At 35.2% G+C, this 20,448-nt stretch overlaps 1 protein-coding gene across 6 annotated transcripts in view; it reads right to left on the bottom strand.

The window, feature by feature from the left end:
- The window catches only part of CSMD3 (CUB and Sushi multiple domains 3), a 621,549-nt gene that overhangs the window by 365,728 nt on the left and 235,373 nt on the right, over positions 1–20,448 (bottom strand). For 4 of the 6 annotated variants that reach the window (XM_027684437.1, XM_027684436.1, XM_027684439.1 and 1 more), the window contains exon 7: positions 5,831–6,136. The exons of the other annotated variants lie outside the window; for them this stretch is intronic. In XM_027684437.1, coding sequence (XP_027540238.1) covers positions 5,831–6,136 — 306 coding nt within the window. The remainder of the gene's footprint in view (positions 1–5,830; positions 6,137–20,448) is intronic. 6 annotated transcript variants of the gene reach the window in all.

Consider the following 20,448-nt stretch of genomic DNA (forward strand, 5'->3'; position numbering starts at 1 on the left):
AACCCCAAAGTAGTGATCTATCATACAGGGATTCTTTCAAAAAAAGAAAAAACCCAAGATAATTAATTACAGTCTCTTAATATCCTTTTGTTTTCAAAAGTTTCATTAGCGTCTGTTTTAATTTCTTGTAACAAATCTTAAAATCTTCTTTCCTGCTACCATCATAAATTCTCCCGTAAGACACAGGCAGGAACAATTTTTTTCTCCCTAATTCATTTTTTCCTGCCTATTACTAAGATCATACGTAAAGCCAGATATCAAAAAGCATAATATAAGTTGGGATAAACAAGTGTTCTTAAAGAATAAATGGGAAAGAATAGAAAAATTATAGAGGCTTTATAAGAAAGTAATAAAAAATAGAGCTGAAAACATTAAGAAAGAGAGAATGGAGATATCGGTAAAATTAATAATATTCAATCCACAAACTGAGGTTAAAAATTTGCAAATGCTTAGTGACATTCCTGCTCTTCAGAAAGAAAAGTTTGGAGTTGTGAAATTTTTTGGAATCCAAAGTTGTCTTGAAAATAACTGGGATTTAAGATCCTAAGGAAAACATTGAGTCACTTTTGAACAACTAGACGATGACCAGGGTCATCCATTAAGACTTCCTGGAACTATTTGAGGTTGAGTTCGACAAGCAATTTTTTTCCTCCAACCACTGTATCTCTTTTTCAGAATGTTTATTTTTTAAAATTTAATTTATGAATTATGAACTGTATTATTAGAGATCTTTTTACATTGCTTGCTCCTGGTACTCATTTGTTTCTTTATTTTAGAAACTCTTTTACAAGGGATATTTTCTTAGAATGTAAGACTTTGTAATTTTATACTAAAATCAATTAAGTCTCAAAAGTAATTTCAGTCATTTCCACTTTGTGACTTTCTTGGTGTATTTAGTTACATACCCACTGATAGTATAAATATTCTTTGCAAATATTCTGTTCATTAGGAAAAAAAAAGCACAGTACTTTAAATCATCATTTTTCAATATAAGAAATTAAACCATTGTTCAATTGCCTCTGTTGAACATGACTGCTGGATAAAAAGATTTTAGCCCAATATTATGGCTCTTCCTAGAAAAAGTAAAAAAAAGGATGGCTACTATGTAGTGTTAATACTTAGTTGGCCTTATGTGATAAGAGTTGTTAATTATTTCTGGGGCACTACAATCAAGAACAGAACTCCAGTGACTTGACTGGATATATTTCATTTTCAATCCACTTTATACTCCTTCAGTAGAGTTAACAAGTTTCTCAAAAAAAAAATTACACTCACTTTTTAAAAATTATTTAAACTCACTTTATGGTCTTTTAAAACACCTGGAAGTGTAATATCATAAATAAAAGTGAGTATCATGCTTGATTATGTTTTAAACTGGTGTATCAAAGATTCTTCTCAATTATATGAGAGAATAGAAAGCTCTGCTGTAGCAACATCACTAGCTTTCACATTTGTTTTGTTGTTTCTTTGTTTCTATCTTGAGATTTCTTTAGAAATCCTTGTATTCCTTATTCTTTATTACCACTGAAACCAGAAGTAAGATACCCATTATTCTCAGGGGTATATAATTAGGATGTATGTGTACTTCCATATTAAAATGAACATGGCAAGAATAGAATAAGGTAGGGTAGGGTAGGGTAGGGTTAGGTAGGGTTAGGTAGGGTAGACTAGAACAGAATAGTTGGAGGGGCCTATGTTGATCAATAGTTCAACTGCTTGACCACTTCAGGGCTGACCAAAATTTAAGGCGTATTATTCAGGGCACTATACAAAGACCTCTTAGCATTTGGACATATGCCTCTTGGCATATCTTTAGGCAGTAAAAGTATGCTATAAAAGCACTCACAAGAAAAAGTGCTAAAATATCTCTCATGATGTTTGCATATACTCAAAAAATCTAGAGCCTTAAGAAGTAAAAGATGTAGTTGATATAAATTATAGAACAAGTCAATAGCACTAACATTGTTAAACTCTCAATTCTCGCTGCATGAAACACAAATAGTAGAAAAGGCCAAAAATATCAGATTATCCTCCACTACTTTAGTTATGATGAAACTAAGAGTACTTAAATGCTTAAACAGAAAACAAACAAACAAACAAAAACAACAAAAAAACCCAAACAAACCCCCCCAAAACCCAAAGAGCAAAAAAAAAACTCAAAAAAAAATAAAGAAGAGAAAATACCATGTTTACACCATGCTTAATTTCCTTCCTGGACATCTAAAAAACAGAGATCGTACTAGAAACTGTGATTGCAGTATCTACAAGAGTTGCTACTGAATGCTCAGCTTCTGAAGCTCCTAGATCTGACTGAACAAAAGTGGTTAGGATTCTCTTTTTATCCCCTACTTCTGAATTAGGGAGAGGATAAACTTTCCTGAGCTTGACCATTCAGTTTCATTAGAACTAAGGACCCAAGAGGTGTTGTGTTTTTCTTCCAGCTATCCTATCTCATTATATTTTTCATTAGACTATCAAGGCGCATTTTGAAAGTAAGCTTCTCGTCCTTCATCTACTCCCTCCTTCTACAAGAAGACTTCATTGTTCCAATAACAAGAACTCTTCTTGCTCGTCTCCTTACTATATCTTCATTTAAAAGTATATCTTAGTATATAATATATTTGTACATATTATATACTAACTTGTCCTTATTTAGGTTCTCCATATACTGGCATTCACTTCTTGAAAATTTATCCTTTCATCCTGTCTTATATTTTATTTTCTAAGGTGGGACAATCAGAAAAATGTAACACCATTATAGTACTTTTATTCATCTAATTCAGTCTGAATTATTCTTGATGAGGACACTATGTATAGTATTCCTCATAAGATCTCACTACTGCCTTATAAAATGATACTTATACTTCCCTATCGCTAATGAAAATATTTCACCAAATGCATCTAGGATTTGTTTTACCTCTCTTAAATAATCAAAACTCAAAGTCATCTCCTCTTCTGTGATTTCCGACTAATAAGCTTAGAGAAGAAATTCTTCAGACAGCTTTTGACACAAATTAAAATCATTGTTGAGGATGACATAGTAAGTTTGGTACAATAATTCACATGTAGCAGCTGAATTTTGGATACATATAAACCTCTAGTACTCTCTCCACATCTCATTCATGCATACACTTCAAAAAATATGTTTACAAAAGAAAACAATATTGTTATCATCTACTCATTCTGAAAGACCTTATTGCCAGAACAATCCCATGGAAGGCAACAGTATTATTCTTTTTCTGTAGTTATTTTGCATCAATGCTAATAAAACCGCACTATTCTGATCTTACCAGTAATATTCTCAAAAAAGCCTACAGTTAAAACTATATGTACATTTCATTTTTACAATTTTAAATATCCACACATATATATAGTAATTTTTAGTAAATTATATTTAATATATTAAATTTTATCTTCTCAAGCATTAATTAATTTCCATAATTTGTGTGTGTAATTCTTAAATTAAGATCAAGAGCACAGCAAAAAATGCATTTCTAAAGTAAAATATAATTTTAATATCTATTAAATAGAGAAATAATTTAAAAAGCAATTTATATAAAATTCTTAAGTAGCTCATATATAGTTCCATAGAAATTGAATATGCAGAGCAAGACAAGTTTTTAGACCTTTGTGTACATTTCATTGTCAAAGAGAAGTTCAAATACTTCAATAGTAACCTACAGGAAACTGCAGAAACATCTGTGGAATATCCCTCCATAATGGATATTCTTTCAAGTCAAATAACAATGATCTCACATTCACAAAAATTCCTTTAAAATATGTCTTTGTCTTTGTAATAACTAATATTTTATGGAGGACAATTGCTGGTTATTTACTGAGGGTCATTTGATATGTTTTAATGACTGTTATAAGTATACTATCAAATATTGGTGTTTGCAAAGTAAAAATGGTAAAGTTTTCCTCAGTATATGCACACCACTTTAATAGCAGGCATACATATAGTGTTCTGTGAGTATGACACAATAAAAGAGAAATTAAAGATTTTCTTTAAACAATGTTAGCAAAATCAATACTTTAAATGTCATGAGGGAATAAAATGCACACAGAAGTAGGTGTGGGCTTTATTCTCCAATAAGGTCTATACAATTCTGAGTTACCTGTATGTGGGTTGTTGTACCTTTTCGTACCTGTGGTACTACTTTATCATGTGACAAATGAGCACTATAACATTAATTTAGCAGCATCTTGTCCCTAAATTACTCTTTCTTTTCATAATTTAATGTTTAGCACTTTAAAATGACAAATTAATTTAGAAGTATGTGCCTTATCTATATCTTGTATTAAAGAATAGGTCAGAGAAGAGAGGAACACTGAGAAAAAAGTGGAGAGGACACTGCAGTCTAATGATTACAAGCAGGAAATAGAAAAAACTGCCTGCATATCACATTTAACTGCCAAATTAGTACACTCATAGATCTTTAAAAAAAAATATTATTACAGGCCCTCAGATACTCCCTCTTAACTGAAAATAAGCCTGCTTTTTTTAACTGGATCCAAGATGTTCTGAAATGAATGCATATCCATACAGGCAGTACAAACCAAATTGATGATTAATTTCTAGCAGTCAATAACCAGAAAGTACTTCAGATTTGTCTTGAAATTAATACAAATTAAATATAAACATCTGTTCAGTTATTTATATTTCATATGCAAACCAAATACTCTGTGTTTTAGTTGTTCTATTTAAATTGCATATTTTAAAATTCTGAAGAATTGCAGCTCTGCTGTTTCAAAAGCTGTTAGTAAATGAAGCTACAAAACTTATACTAGATGACTATCCAGTAAGACAACAGATTCCAGTCTAAAGAAGTCCTTACAAAATATCAGTCATATAATGAAATTTCTATAAATTGCTTTTGCTATAAAAGATGTTTCTCCTCCATATATTTCATATTTGTGTTTATAAATGCTCAATTGATTAACATGAAAAATTCAAAACATATAATAAATTATATTCAACAAATACCCTGCAAAATTAAGCTGATCCTTCTCTGAACTTGTGTATGTATAAAAAAACACCACATGAAATTTTTTTCTGAATGTCTGCTGATTAAATTAAGACATTCCAGCATTACTTTTTCTTATCCTCATGTTTCAGATATCAACCTTTACCTTTTAACACAGCAAATAATGCTTGGTTTATATTCCAAATGTTGTTCATTATTGATACTTCAGCCTATGGATTAAATAATCTGAGTACAGGAACATGCAAAATCCTTAGCTTTACCACTTTAATACTTGCAAATGAATTTCCTAGTGTTCTAAATGTTGCTTTGATCATTGATTTCATATTTGATGGAATGAAAATGTACAGATGTTTTAAAAAGCCAAAATTTTGCTGAAAATTTAAGGAGAAGGGAGATGAGTACAACTGCATCACCTACTAGTTTAGAACAGCAGCTATTTATAAAGTACATTTTTTTACGCTATAGTTAATTATGTCTAAACACATATGCAGAATAGATTAATATCCTAATCTCAATTCTCTAAACTTTCATCAGATGTTACTTACACTAGCTGTATTATGAAATACAATGACATAAGCTATAAAGTGGCATCAAAGGAAAATTCCATATGTTTCCCTTTTGTCTTTTTATAAATCAAATCAATTTAAATTACCAAGACAATATTATTACTAATTTCATTTTTCCATTTGGCTGCCCCATTAAAATGCAAATTTAGGCAGATTTAATCCCTTTCACATTTGGTTCAACTACATTTCCTGAAAGGATACCTGAACTTTCACTTTTAACTTATACAAAATATTTTTGCATAACTACATGGGCACAAGTAAAATAATATCCAATACCTCTATGAGTAACAACTGCAAGTTCTTTAGTTCTTTCTATCTGCTCAGCATTTCTTGGCCGTCTTCTTGTGCTTTGTAAATTTTCTTGATGAAGAGAGAGTGCTTCCTTGTAACTGGCCGACTCCAGAATTGATTTTCTTATATTCATAGCTTGCACTTGTTGTTCTTCAGAAGGTTGTCTATGGGTGGTCACTGCACTGGATACAGCAACATCAGCAGATGTGCTAGCAACAGTAATGGCACCAGTAGTGGCCGCAATATGCTCCTCTAACTCACCAGTGGAGGCAGTTTTGATGAAAGAAGAACCTGTGGGACACACAGTAGCACTGGATGCTAACTCTTTCTTTTGAATTGTGTTTTCCTGATCAATCTAAAAGATTAAATTTCCCTCTGTTTAACATAGTAAAGACAACTGACATGAAAAGAGGAAGGTCAATATGCTTTATTTAAAAATTTGAAGCAATCAGAACATTGTTTAATGCTAGTGAACATTTTGTAATTATAGTGATATTGCATGTTAAGTTTTAAATGTCCTCAAAACTTATACTATAAACTTTTGTACCTGGCATAATGACAGCACATAATTTTCACCTCTGCAAATGCAGTCCTGAAATCAGCATGGCTAGAGCAAAATATACAGCTATATCATTAAAAGAACCCCCATGTGTAGAAAAGTGACAACCATCCTATCGAGGAGTGAAACAGCAGCATTATATAGTAACCTAGGCAGCAGGCAAAGCTAATAAGGCTGCCAAATACGTTCATTCTTTTCATCAAAGCTTGATAGGGCTCTAAAAGCCCATTTAGACTTGACACAAGGCCAAGGGTAGATGGATAAGAAAAAGTACACATTTAAACAAATCATCTCAGCATAATTATTTATACTTAAGATTGTACAGAGGCTTCATGTGTAATTCTCTTTTTGCTCTCTGATTACTGTAATAGGCCAGATTACTTTACTCAAAAACCCCACTCACAAAATGTTGGACAAGCTATAAAATTGTCTATGAAAACATTAACTTAGCACTTCTAATTTTTTTGTACTTAAAATATATAACCCATGTAGGATTTTTCAATATTTTATTAACATTTTCATCCTTCCCTATTCTCCACATTTGGCTGCACATGTCTGGAAGTCAAGTCTCTCACCTGTGAGCATTTAGAACATCTAACACAGTAGAAACTCCGTCTTGACTGGAACAAATAAATGACTGGGCAATGCATAACAAAATTCACCATAAAAATTTGCATAAACAAACTTGATGTAGCATTAACTGTACTGTGTTATACTAGTAGCTTTAAAATATGGCTTTTTTATTCCATAATATTGATTAGGAGTTCTTGAACAGTCATTCAAACAATAATGTTCCACACTTCTCTTTTTACTTTTGAGTCATCCTATCATACAGCCTTTGAGACTTGTCCTTAACGTGTAGTGGGTGATGTCAGGATGAAAAGAAGTTTTCTCACTGTTAGAAACACCTATACACTAGAAAATGGGAATAAGACTCCCAGAGGAACTAAGCAATAAATATAATTTTTCATGCACAAAGCATATCAGATCTCTGATCAGAATTCTCCAATGTTCTGTATAATCAAATGGAACAGATCCTCATGACAAAAATACCCTGTCTTGCTAATAAAGTCTCTATTGTTTACTGCAGAAATTTTAGGCTAAAAATGTTTTATTTCATTATACTATTAAAAAATACTGCTATAATAGAAAACTTTAGCGTTATATTGACAAGTAATAAAGCTGCTGTAGGTACATTATTTTTGCTGTCTTACATTTATTTTCATAAGATCTGTTGTGCAGTACAGCACTTCTAAATCATACAGTGGTGGTTTCCTCTAGAAAACTAAAAGAACCTTAAAAGCACAGTGTAAGACTACAGATTTATGTGTCAGAGACCAAACCAAAAACTGCTTACTGTCCTATGATGACAGGAGTATAAGTAACTAAAATAGACCTAGACACGTTTTATTCTTTATTTCAGAATAAAAAGAAAACTGTCACAACAATGCATAATATCAAAGGACTACACTATTTGTGATTCAGTATACAATAAATTTTGACAGGCTGGTACCAAGCTTAAAACACAGAAAATACAAATGCATGGTCAAGAGATATTTTGTAACAGAAAAATGTTGATTAAAAGAAAGAAAACTTAATGTATGTTACATAATCACTACTATTAAAGCAAAATCTATGTGGATGCATCTTTATCATGCAAGAAAATGTACAAGAACAAGCAATCACCTGCTTCCAATACCAAGTTCAAAGCAAAATTAGATTCAGAATCTCAGTCAAATGACCTATTGTATGCAATTGATTTAAAGAGGTACAGCACTTCAAATGAAAACAACTTAAAAGAAAATTCATCTCGAAAGAAAAAAGCAAGAAAAATTAAACTTAAGTTGCAGAGCTCATACATTGAAAAGTACTACTTTGATACAGAGGCAACTTTCAATCAGAACACCTAACTTGCTAGGCTTCCACATCCACTTATACTGCAGAAAAGAACCAATGAAGAAGATCAGTAAAGTCAAACAGCATGGTTTAATTTACATGGAGGATTTTTGAGAGAAAGTTAATGTATGTTATGCATAAACAATCTTGTAAGTATCAGCTACGGTATAGAAGAGATCCATTGATGTTTCTCTAAATATAATTTATAATCTGTGAAAGTATGAACTTTGGTGTCTTAGTATTTTATGAAAAGTTTCAGACCAATTGAAATACCTATGTTGTATGGGTATTGTAACATACTCTCCACTTCAGTCATCTGCAGTCACATCTGACATTTCAGTTTGTCAAAGAGATTACTTTAAAAATTATATTTTCCTATATGATCCAAAATATACTCACATATTATTTTACTTTAATATTCTGGTTAAAAAAATAAAAAAAAAAGAAAATAAAATCTAGCAATAATAAATGGCAGAAGACAGAAGAAAGGAAGACTGAACTCTGCTTTTGGGGAAAAGTTTAAACCAACAATTTGCAGTCAGCTGAAGTCATCTCAGAGGTAGGTCATAGCTTCAAATTCACAATCAGCAACTGAGAAAATTTGAGGCTTGAGGAACTGCCAGGCTGCACCATACAAAGAAGCAATAAGGACATGGGGGTGAGAAAGAGTAATTGTTGCTCAGGGCATGCGTTCACAAAGAAAAAGAACCTAACCAACCCAGCTGAGACCTACTAGACTGGACAAGCATTTCTCTAAGTAAGTCCCTGTGAAAGGAGAACAGATTAAAACCAGTAAAACTGAGGAGCTTTCACATATTAAATTAGCCTGCTTACACAAGGAAAGATTTGAAGTGATAGTTACACATAAAAATTTGTAACTATGTAGAAGTGGAAAGAGATCAAGCTGATGATCTACAGAGGAATTCAGTTCAGAAAACTAGTCTGAACAAAACACTACTCAAAAGTGTTGTAACTGCTAAAACTTAGGATAATGCAAACATATGGGAGACCCAAAAGTCTTTCTATTTATATAGGAGTGGAAGTTCTTGATTCCAGGTTCATTTTTAGTAAAGGAAAGAGGCAATAGCCTTTGACATTTGCCTGAAACAAAGTTCCAAAAATAGATTATGAATCTGTGCTAGATACACACACTTTGCATATGCAATATACTACCAGTACACACAGGGTTCCTGTTGTAAACATGACAGCAAAAGAAATTTACCCCAGATAAACTCATAGTGGAAATTCTCATTTAAATTAATTTAATGGACCAACTGTTACAATTCCTGAGGGAATAAACTAGGGAGATAATAAATACCTTTGCCCACCCTGCAGAAGTACTCATCAGAAAAAAAATTAAGGCAAAAAATGGTATCTAATAGAGTGAAAATGCTTGTTGAAAATTATCTGTTTATTTTCCCTTTTAGAAGACTATAACTTGGGAAAGCTTTCTTATTCCATATCCCCTCTTCTCCAGGTTGGAAAAGCTCAGCTTCCTCATCCTTTCCCCACAGGGCAAGTGTTCCAGCTCCCAACCATCTTGGTGGCCCTCCACTGAACTTGTTTCAGTGAAAAACCCTCTTCCCTGTCATGGGGCCCGAAACTTGATGCATTATTCCAGCTATGGTTACAGGTGTGTTGAGTAAAGGACAATAATCCTTCCTTTTAGTCTACTGGCCACAATCTTATTAATGTGACTTAGGATGCTGTTGGCCTTCCTTGCTGCCATGCCACACTGCAGGGCCATGCTCAGTTTGCTGTCTGCTGCACAGGGTCTACTAAGCAGAGCTCCTTTCTATCAAACAATCCTGTTGCCAGGTGTTCTTCCTACCCAATGCAGGACTTTACACTGGCCCTTGTTGAGTTTCATAGGATTCCTTTTGGCTCATTCCTCCAGCTTGTCTATGTCCCTATGGCAGCCCTGTCCTCAACTATACTGACTGTTGGTCCTCAGCTATAATGGTGGACATTTTGGTGTCATCTGCAAATCTAATAAGAATGAACTCTGTCCTTCATTCAAGCTCATGGATAAACACATTGAACAGAATTTGAATCACAACAGACCCCTGTACTACTACACTTGTTACTGGACTCTAGGTAGAGAGTCTGGCCCATTTAAATTCTCTAAATTTAATTTTTTTAACTGCAGTGGTGAAAGAACAGATAAAAATAAGTAAATTGTTTATAAGACCAAATAAATGGGATCTAAGGCTACTGTCCAACAGCTATTCTAATTAATTAGAATTAATTTTGCTGATTAATTCCTACAAACTAGGTTGAGTTCAAAATATGAAAGTAAACAGGGATATTCACTACCTTATTTATTCAGGATGAATTCAAGATCCAGGACTTTATTAGTCCTTGTGACACATATGATCCAGCCACAGACTTCTCAAGCAAAGCTAAAGGTCCTTAATGCAGATGACACTAAATGGAACTCAGACGATAGTAAAGTGCTAATGAGGTGTCTGACATGAAGTCAGCCTGGGACTTTTCCTGTGTATCTTATTACCAAGTAAGCCAGTCTATCATTTTGCAATGAGTAATTGAGAAAGAAGTTTAGATTGTCGTCAGCAAAAATTAAAATCTCATTAAAGAGAAAAAGATCTGGTTAAAATTATATATAGAATTTTTAAAAATTAGTAATAACTGTCTTCATTCTTCTTTCAGATGTTAAAGGACTTTTAGTCAAGACTTATTTAGCTTCCTTATAAACTTCCTATACTCAATTAACTTTGGAGTGACCAGTGCATCCTATTAAGAAGACTTTTTTTTTTTTTTCCTATCTTAATTAACTGTTCTCTTTGATGTTCTCTGTCACTAAATATCTGAGGCTAGCAAGAAATTTCCAATAGTTACAAAGCTAATTAGAAGAATATATTCTGGATCTGTTAAAGGGCTGTTCAAGTTAGTGTAGATGTAACAGCTTATTTGACTCTTTTAACATATTTTAAATATGTCATTCCAGCCTTATTATTTTAAAAAATCACTTTTTTACTCTTCAGAAATTTCTAGTATCTTCACTTGTTCTTAAGTTCAAATTACAGTTCTGCTTCTGTTGATTTACAAGAAAGTAATAGAAAAGAAAGGAATCAGATACGTAAACATACATTTGAGACCATAAAATCAGTGTTAATGGCTGACATAAAACATTCTTCTGACCAAATCGATTTTCAGTTCCCAGCTATTTAGAAAAGAAATAAAACTGTGGATTTAAAGAAATACATGACTGAAAAAAAATATGGTTCAAAACAAATTTCTAGACTTTAGGTGAAAGAGACAATGATCCCTGGATTTATACAAATAGCAAGGACTTCAAAAGCTGTCTAGCCAGAAGTTTAATAAAGTACTTTGTGTTCCTTTTGTTTTCATGTTGTCCACAATTGTGTGAATTGATTCAGAATTTAATTTTTATTTTCTTTTGGTACTAGAAGTTACCTCTTTGCATTACTGCATTCTTCTCTGATTTTTTTTTATCCTTGCTTTTCCCCCCTCTCTTTTTATGAACCTCTCTAATGTTATTTCTTTCTTCTTTTTTGATCTATTTTATATCAATTTTAAATGTAAATCAATTGCTGCAGTAAGACATATACCAGAACAGTCTGAAAATAACAATTAAGCATCAACCAGAAATTTTTGGTGATGCAGGACATACGTCATCCTTCAGTACACACAAATGCATGTCTCTATGATCTTCCAGATGCTTGTCTCAGTGAACTTAAGACCACTTTACATTTTTAAGTAGGTACTGAAAATATAGTAAATTTATGCATCTTAAAGTTATCAAACTGATTAGTTTTGAAAATCTGAAAATCCAAAGTTGACCTTCTAGTTTTTGATAACACAAACATGCCAAACATCTCTAACGGGATTTATCTCCTCTCCACTAAACTAAGGATATAGACAGAGAACTACTACTTTTTTTTTTCTTTTACATATATCTATCCAAATAATAGATTTTATTGCAGAAATATATGCTTGTTTAATAGAAAAAAATATTAAAATAACCAATATAGGCCCACATATGGATACTGTTCTTTCAGTTGGCTTAACTTAGAAAGTACTTTTTCAAAGGCCTATTACTTTTAAGATAAAACAAAAACCAAAACCAAAGTTTAACACAAATGAGTAAATGAGAAACCAGTGATTTGAAATACAAAATAGTTATATTCATATAGTCATACTGCACTTTCTTTTCAAAAGACGTGCATCAATGATAAACCTGTGTAATCCAACATAACCTATCAAAAAATCCCAAACAACCCAGCTTATAAATTCCTCAACAATACTATAGGAATATATTAGAATATGGTAGTTTAGTCTAGGCCTTCCTTGGTGACCAGTTTGTAACCAGGGAAGTGCCCAGATTTACCCAGTATTCCTTACGATTTTTACGTAAGTCAGGGTATAAGAAGAAAGGAGGAGAGGCCTTCGCTCTCTTTCCTTCCTGCAGCTTTGGAGGTGTGGGTTTCCCTGCTGTTGAGTCTGTCATGTTGGGGAGTGAGGCCTGGTAAGGTCTTGTTGACCTTGGGAGACAGAGGTTGCTGATGGTCGTTCCAGCACGACTTTCTGTTGTCCCAAGGAGAGTAGTAAGATATTCTTTTGCTAATTCTTTTAGTTGGGCTATTGATCGTGTATATTTTATTTTGGTTTTGTTCCCCTTTTCCCTTCCCCCTTCCCTTTCCCTTTTCCTTGTGAAATTGTACATATATTTCAATTGTATATAACTGTAATATAAGTGTAAATATATCTATATATATTGCTTTAGCTGTCTCTCTCTCGTTTCGGTTCTCTTGGTTTTTTTTCCCTCTTCTCCCTTGGTTTGGGGGGGAAGTCTTGTGGTGAGGTTTGGGGACTTGGCAGGGAGCCAGCTTCAAACCATATCATAAACTAATGATATAATGCTGGCAATGGAAAATATTCATGTCTATTGGCCTTAATAATTGTAGCCACCTTAAAAAAGGTACCTTTATTGTATTTGTTAACTAAAAAGCCTTGCCAATATTGTCTTATATATATAATTTCTTTCTAATTTGGTATTGTGAATCACAGTGCAACAGAAAGTGTTATTTCCCCTTTTAAAGGATAGGATAAAATCAAACAGGCAAATCTTAAAGAATAATTACTATACAGATTATGTAGGCAACAATGTATATAGAAACCATTTAACAAAAAGATAAGTTTTAAATTTAAAGGTTCTGATTTCTAATTCTGTTTCCTGTGTCACCATGGACATGCCATCACATTGTAGTTCTCTCATTTCTTTTCAACAAAATTAAATCCACACTTTCCTTTTATTGCCAGAAGGATATTAATATTAGTTGCTTAATATCTGTTCAGTGTTATTAGCAAGTAAAATGCCATCCATAAATCAAATACACAGTTCCAGATAGAACAATACTTGCCAAAGCTTGAACTATATAATGATATGAGTTTGACACTCCTTTTTTTCCCATTTTCAATGAAGTTCAGATACGTGGAAAAATAATGAATCTTAAAACCAGTAATAATCATCTTTCATTTATTCTTAATATAAAAAAATCTTTGTACCATTGCTCTTGAGTATCTACATCAGGTATCTAACATTTGCCCTAAGCAGGCTAAATGCCCAAATTTTCTATTCTAAATCCAGTGTTAGGCATCAAGAAGCTATTTGACACTAAAGATTCCAGAAAGGTAGTCATCTTCACTACAGGAAAGATTATTTTAGGAGCTTTTTTTTTTTTTTTTAATTTTTTGTGTTACTATTTTTTTTTAAATAGATTCGTACTTGTTAGAAATAATATGATATTCTTAGAAAGGTTGCTCATTTACTAGGCAAATGTTGAAGACAAGGTTGCAGAAAAAGTATCTTGCCAGTTATCATATTATGAGTCTATAGTGTTCATTGCATAGAAAAGAATACAAATCTTAACACTTAAACAGATCTTTTGCATTGTTTACCCTACCTGTGTCTAGAAAAATTAACAGAGATTGCAGTCTAATAAGTATAATTTTACCATTACTAATACAAGGCCACAGGATTTATATTGACCCCATGTAGGTTTGCCTTAGCCTGAGGAGGTTTTCATTATTTTTGGTAGCTCATAGTTGTCAAGTGAATATTTCCTGACCTGATTTTATTTCAGAAATATTGTGCTCTGATAATACTGCATACAACAATGGTCTGATAAAGCTACGTAATCCCTGCATAGCAAGCAACAGCCCTTTATACTTAGTGAGGCTGAGGGATGCTAATGTGCAACTTTCAGATTTTAATAAACATCAATGAGAAAGAGGTAGACTGTGTTAAGAAAACACACAAAAAAGAAATAACTGAACTCCAAGACTGAAGAGGAAGCTCACTTCGTCACCTCCAGGAGCATCAAACTCCTTCTAACAGAAACCCTTGGATGATCTCAATTAATTGTAATCTCCACCCTAGGGCACAGTGAAACAGGTGAAAATACAGTGGAGACATACAGTGGAGAGTAGGAAGGCAGTTCTTAACTTTTATAAGTGTATTATTATTATTGATGCTATTCTGTATTACATAATTTAGACTACCAGACCATTAAAATTTTATTTGAATAACAATAAATTATCAATTCCATATACATTCTGTTCCCTTCGGCCACAACAAGATTCTGTGGTTAATATTATATTATATAAGTGCATTACAATCCAACTAACTTTAGCTCTGAAATTTTGTATACCAAACATACACTATCTTTCAATGTATTTTACACCACTGAAGTACTCTTCAATAACTGTCAGGACTCTGAGGGTTCTGAGAGGCCTAAGCAGCACTGCCCATCCTTCCCTGGGCCTCCCCCCACCCACGTCCATGGGTCCAGGACCACACGTGAAGCCATCAGTCCCTGCCCCAGTGATGTCACAGCAGTGCTGGTCCTCTGCTCCCCACTTCCCCGCCGTGCCCACCCATGGCCTTGGCCTGTCCTGCTTCCCATGGAGGTGCCTGGTGCCCAGGCCTGGGTTTGCCTCCAGGTGCCCCCCACAGCCTGCTCTGCTCCCTGCCTGGGGGCAGTGGGACTGGCACTGGCTGCAAAGCCCAGCACTGCTGGCCTCAACCCCAATTCTCTGAGGTCCCCAGCTCATCAGCCTTCAGGGAGCCAATGGCCCTTGCTTGTCTCTTATTCACTGTGAAAAATACAATGCCTATGAACAAAGCAAAACATTACATTTAAAATGAAGAATTATTTTTCCCTTTTTTTCTCACTCAGAACAAATAAAAAAAATAAAGTTAATCTCTAAGCAGTATAAATGTTGGTTATAAATAAAAGCAAAGTTGAATGATTTATAAATGAAACTGTAACATATTTGATTTTTTGATTTTATCTAAAAGGTCAGGACAGTTTAAAAAATAATACTTTTTAAGAAAGGTCAGGTCCTAAGTGAGATGAAAACAATTCTCTGAGAAGCAAAAATGTTCCTTCAGTATAAAAACTGATTCAAAAACCACTTAGACTTTACAGAGATAAAGCTATTCTTGCAGAACATTACGTGCTGTCAGCACCAAGTGGGCAGTAAGTGAACTTTTAAGCTATGAAGTGGCATCCAGTGCAAAACAAGAGCTTTGCCTCAGGAAAAGCTTCTCTGTGAGATGCCCCCAGTGATCCATTAGCCAATAATTTCAAGATGCCTTAAAGTAAATGCTTACACACTAAAATAAATTTCAAAATCATTTTGAAAAGAGTTACATATGCAGTGCCTTAATGAGCATTTCAAGCAATTTTGCACCACAACACAATGATAGCAATGAAAGTGTTCTCATTTAATAGCCAAAATGACTAATATCCAAAACAGCTGTCTCCATTGCTGCAAGTATCTTCCCTTATCTTTTTGTTGTACAGAGAAAAGCTCACAAAGAGAAATCTTCTACAGGACAAAGATTTATTGGCATGTCTAAAAACATTGCAGTTTGACACTGTCTCCCATAACATCCTCGTAGGAAATGTGGGCTAGATGAATGGACAGTGAGGTGGATCAAAAGCACAGAATGGCAGAGCTTCGAGGGTCATGATCAGCAGCTAGAGGCCTGTAGTCAGTGGCATCCCCCACAGATCAATACTGAGTCCAGTCTTATTCAACCTGTTTATGAGTGACCTGGATGAAGGGAGAGAATGTACCCTCACCAAATTTGCTGATGATACAAAAATGGGGGAGTGGCTGATACAGCTGAAGGCTGTGCTGCCATTCCGCAGGACGAGTGTGGCCAGCAGGTAGAGGGAGGTGATTCTCCCCCTCTACTCAGCCCTAGTGAGGCCACATCTGGAGTGCTGTGTCCAGTTCTGATCTCCTCAGCACAAAAAAGACAAGGAACTACTGGAGAGAGACCAGTGGAGGCCACAAAGACGATTTGGGATCTGGAACATCTCTCTTATGAGGAGAGACCATAGGAGCTGAGCCTATTTAGTCTAGAAAGGAGAAGACTGAGAGGGGATCTCATTAATGCATATAAATATCTCAAAGGTGGCTGCCAAGAGGATGGTGCCAGACTCTTTTCAATGGTGCCCAGCAACAGGAAGAGGAGCAATGGCCATAAACTAAAACACAAGAAGCTTCACCTCAACATGAGGAAGAATTTTAGGTTGAGCGTGGCAGAGCACTAGAACAGGCTGCTCTGGGAGGTCATAGAGTCTCCCTCTCTGGAGATATTCAAAACCCAGCTGGACATGCTCCTTTGCAACCTGCTCCAGGTGACCCTGCCTTGGCAGGGGGGCTTGGACTAGATGATCTTCAGATGTCCCTTTCAACCCTAACGATTCTGTGATTCTGTGATTTTTCAGAAATGGCAGCTGGATTTGGATACTTCTTACACTTCTTGGGTCATAGAACTTAATAATGTCAAATTTTGAGATGGCTGGTTGGTCACAAGACAGAAACATTTCAGACTTTCACAGAATGGCTGAGGTTGAAAGGCACCTTAGAATTTGGCTTTTGTCAAAACTGTCAGCAGTTTTACAGTCATTGCTAGATATTTACCTAAATTAAATGGTACTATGACCATGTTTGTAGAGGCAAGAGCTTCCAAAAGATTCTACAGAGTTTCAAAGCAACTTCTTTCAAATGTAAGAAAAAGTTATTGGATAGCAGTGGCTGAGAGTTTTCAGCAGTAAGTTTGTTCCCTCAGGAAATAATCATTTAAAAAAACAAAAATACAAAAAAACCCACAAACAAAAAACCTCCCACATTACACTAATTCTAAGGAAACAGTGAGTACAAAGTTGAGTAAAAAAAGAGATATTTTGCCTCTGTACAAAGACCAATATAAAAATTGTACTCAAAAATGACATTGTGATAGCCTCCACAAGAGGTATAAGGATGAATATGTGATATTCAAGAACCATCGGGTCACAATCCTGTGCAATGTGCTCTAGGAAGACCCTGCTTGAGCAGGGAGGTTGGACCTGATGGCCCACTGGGGTCCTTTTCAACCTTACCCTTATCAAGACCAAGCTGGATGGAGCTCTGAGCAACCTGGTCTAGTAAAAAGTGTCCCTGACCATGGCAGGGAGTTGGAACTAGATGATCTTTAATGTCCCTTTGAACCCAAACCATTCTATGATTCTATGATACCCATTTTGTGATTCTCTCAATTTTTTCCACGTTGGTTAATATTCAAAAACTCCCATTAGGGTTATTGGGAATTTGAATGATTCTTAGCTTAAGTACTATTGACCAGTTTCCTCTAAGTGTCAAAAGAGTGTGCTCAAATGGCTTTAACAAACAGAATAAGGTTGATTTATTTTAACTGAAATTTCTTTCAAAACCATAATTATATTTTTATCACTAATTTACCTAAATTATATAGGTTTGAGAAATATATATGGAAGAATATTATTTAAACATGAACCTTTCATGAAAAGACAAACTACCCAACACCATGCTGTCTACAAATGAAATATATATCTTCTTATATTTTCAATTATAAACCTGCTTATGCTATTTACCTGTTACACTTATAAACTAGACATATTTTAGGAATTAAAAACTATTGCTTTTAATCCCAATTAAATGAGAAGAGCAGTTTATTTTACTTTCACAAAGTCAATATTCCCTTTTGAATTTGAGTCAGCCTTATTGAATTTGAATATATGTCCTTCAAGTCAAGGATTCTCTTCACAATTATTTCTATATATCATAGTGCATCAGGGTAGTACTGTAAACTAAACTATAAACATTACCAAAGCAATTCTGCCAGATTTGTGAAAAGTGGAAAAGTTTCCAGCTGCCCCAGAATAGGGCTCAAAAGCCTTGGTGCCCTACTCCACTGGTAACTTTCTGGGTGACTTTGGGTAAGTCACTATGAAGTATGTGCCTGAATTTTGGAATCCAAAACAGGCCTAATAAATATTTCAAATACTATCCCTGTGATTCATGACTTTCCAATCTGTGTATCTCCCCTCCTCCCACAGCTCTATTTATTTTCCAAGCTGAAGGGTCCTACACAGGTCAATTACTTTTCAATCAGAAACTTATCCATGTGTTTGACGATCTTTGCTTCCCCTGAACTTTCTTCAACTTTGCTAAATTCTTCTGAAATGCAGAGAAGCCAGGGCACCAACTGGAGTCACGGTGCAGGTTGATTTATACAGCAGCGGGTTTTCTGTTCTGTCCTCTACTCTTTCCCTAATATTTAGTTTTAAAAGCACCAAGGAGTGCTTTTTTTAAGCATTCTAAGTATGGATCTGAGGACTATGAAGTGCTTCTAGTATACTGACTATGTTAGAACATAAGAGATTGCTGATATTACTTACAAGAGTAATGATCAACAGATCTCATAATTTTATTTGCAAACTCTTCTGATTCAGTCTTCACTGGCAACTTCTCTTCCCACACCTCTCGAGCGGACAGACTGCAAGACAGGGACTGGAAGAGCAAAGTCCCTTACACTGTAAGAGAAAATCAGGTTTATCCCCCGAGGAACCTCTACATAGGTAAGTCTGTGGGACCTGATGAACTGCATCCCAGAGTCCTGAGGGAATTAGCTGATGTAGTTGCCAAACCACTCTCCGTGATATTTAAAAAGTCATGGTAGTCAGGTGAAATCCCAGGGGAATTCGGGGAAAGGAAAAACATTTTACCCATTTTTAAAAAGGGTAGAAAGTCAGACCCTGGCAACTAATGACCTGTCAGCCTCACCTCTGTGCCTAGAAGCTATGCTAAGGCACATGGAGAACAGGGAGGTAATTTGGGACAGTCAGCAGAGCTTCACCAAGGTCAAGTACTGTGCAATCAACGTAGTGGCCTTCTACAATGGACCAACTGCAACAATGGACAAAGAAATGCCATCTCTCTGGATTTCTGTAAAGCCTTTGACAAGGTCACCCACAACATCCATTTCTCTAAACTGGAAAGAGACGGATTTGATGGGTGAACTGTTCAATGGATGAGGAATTGTTTGGACAGTTGCATCCATAAAGAAGTGGTCAACAGTTTAGTGTCCTGATGGACATTGTGGTCAAGTGGTGTCCCTCAGGCTTCCACATTGGGACCAGTGTTATTCAGCGTCTTCATCAATGATATAGACAGAGGGATCAAGTGCACCCTTAGCAAGTTTGAAGACTACATCAAGCTGAGTGGTGCAGTTGACATCCCTGGAGGATGGGATGCCATCCAGAGGGACGTGGACAAGCTTGACAAGTGGGTCCATGGGAATCTCAGGAGGTTCAACAAGACCAAGTGCTAGGTGCTGTACCTGGGTCGGGGCAACCCCTGCTATCAATACAGGTTGGGGGTTGAATAGAACAAGAGCAGCCCTGCTGAGAATGACTTGGGGATGTTGGTGGATGAGAGGCTGGATGTGACCCAGCAATGTGCACTTGCAGCCCAGAAGGGCAATCATATTGTGGGCTGCATCAAAAGCAGCATGGCCAGCAGGTCAAGAGAGGTGATTGATTCTGTCCCTCTACTCTGCCTTTATGAGATCCCATCTGGAATAGTGTATCCAGCTCTGAGGTCCCCAGCACAGGAAGGACATTGACCTGTTAGAGAAGGTCCAGAGGAGGATCACAAAGATAATTAGAGGGATGGAGCACCTCTCACATCAGGAAAGGTTGAGAGAATTGAGATTGTTCAGCCTGGAGAAGGTTCTGGGGAGGTCTTATTATGGCATTTCAGTACTTGTAGGGGGCCTATAAGAAAG

This window comes from Neopelma chrysocephalum, unplaced genomic scaffold (genome assembly GCF_003984885.1).
Source record: "Neopelma chrysocephalum unplaced genomic scaffold, ASM398488v2 Primary Assembly neopelma1_66, whole genome shotgun sequence".
Classification (NCBI taxonomy): Eukaryota; Metazoa; Chordata; class Aves; order Passeriformes; family Pipridae; genus Neopelma; species Neopelma chrysocephalum.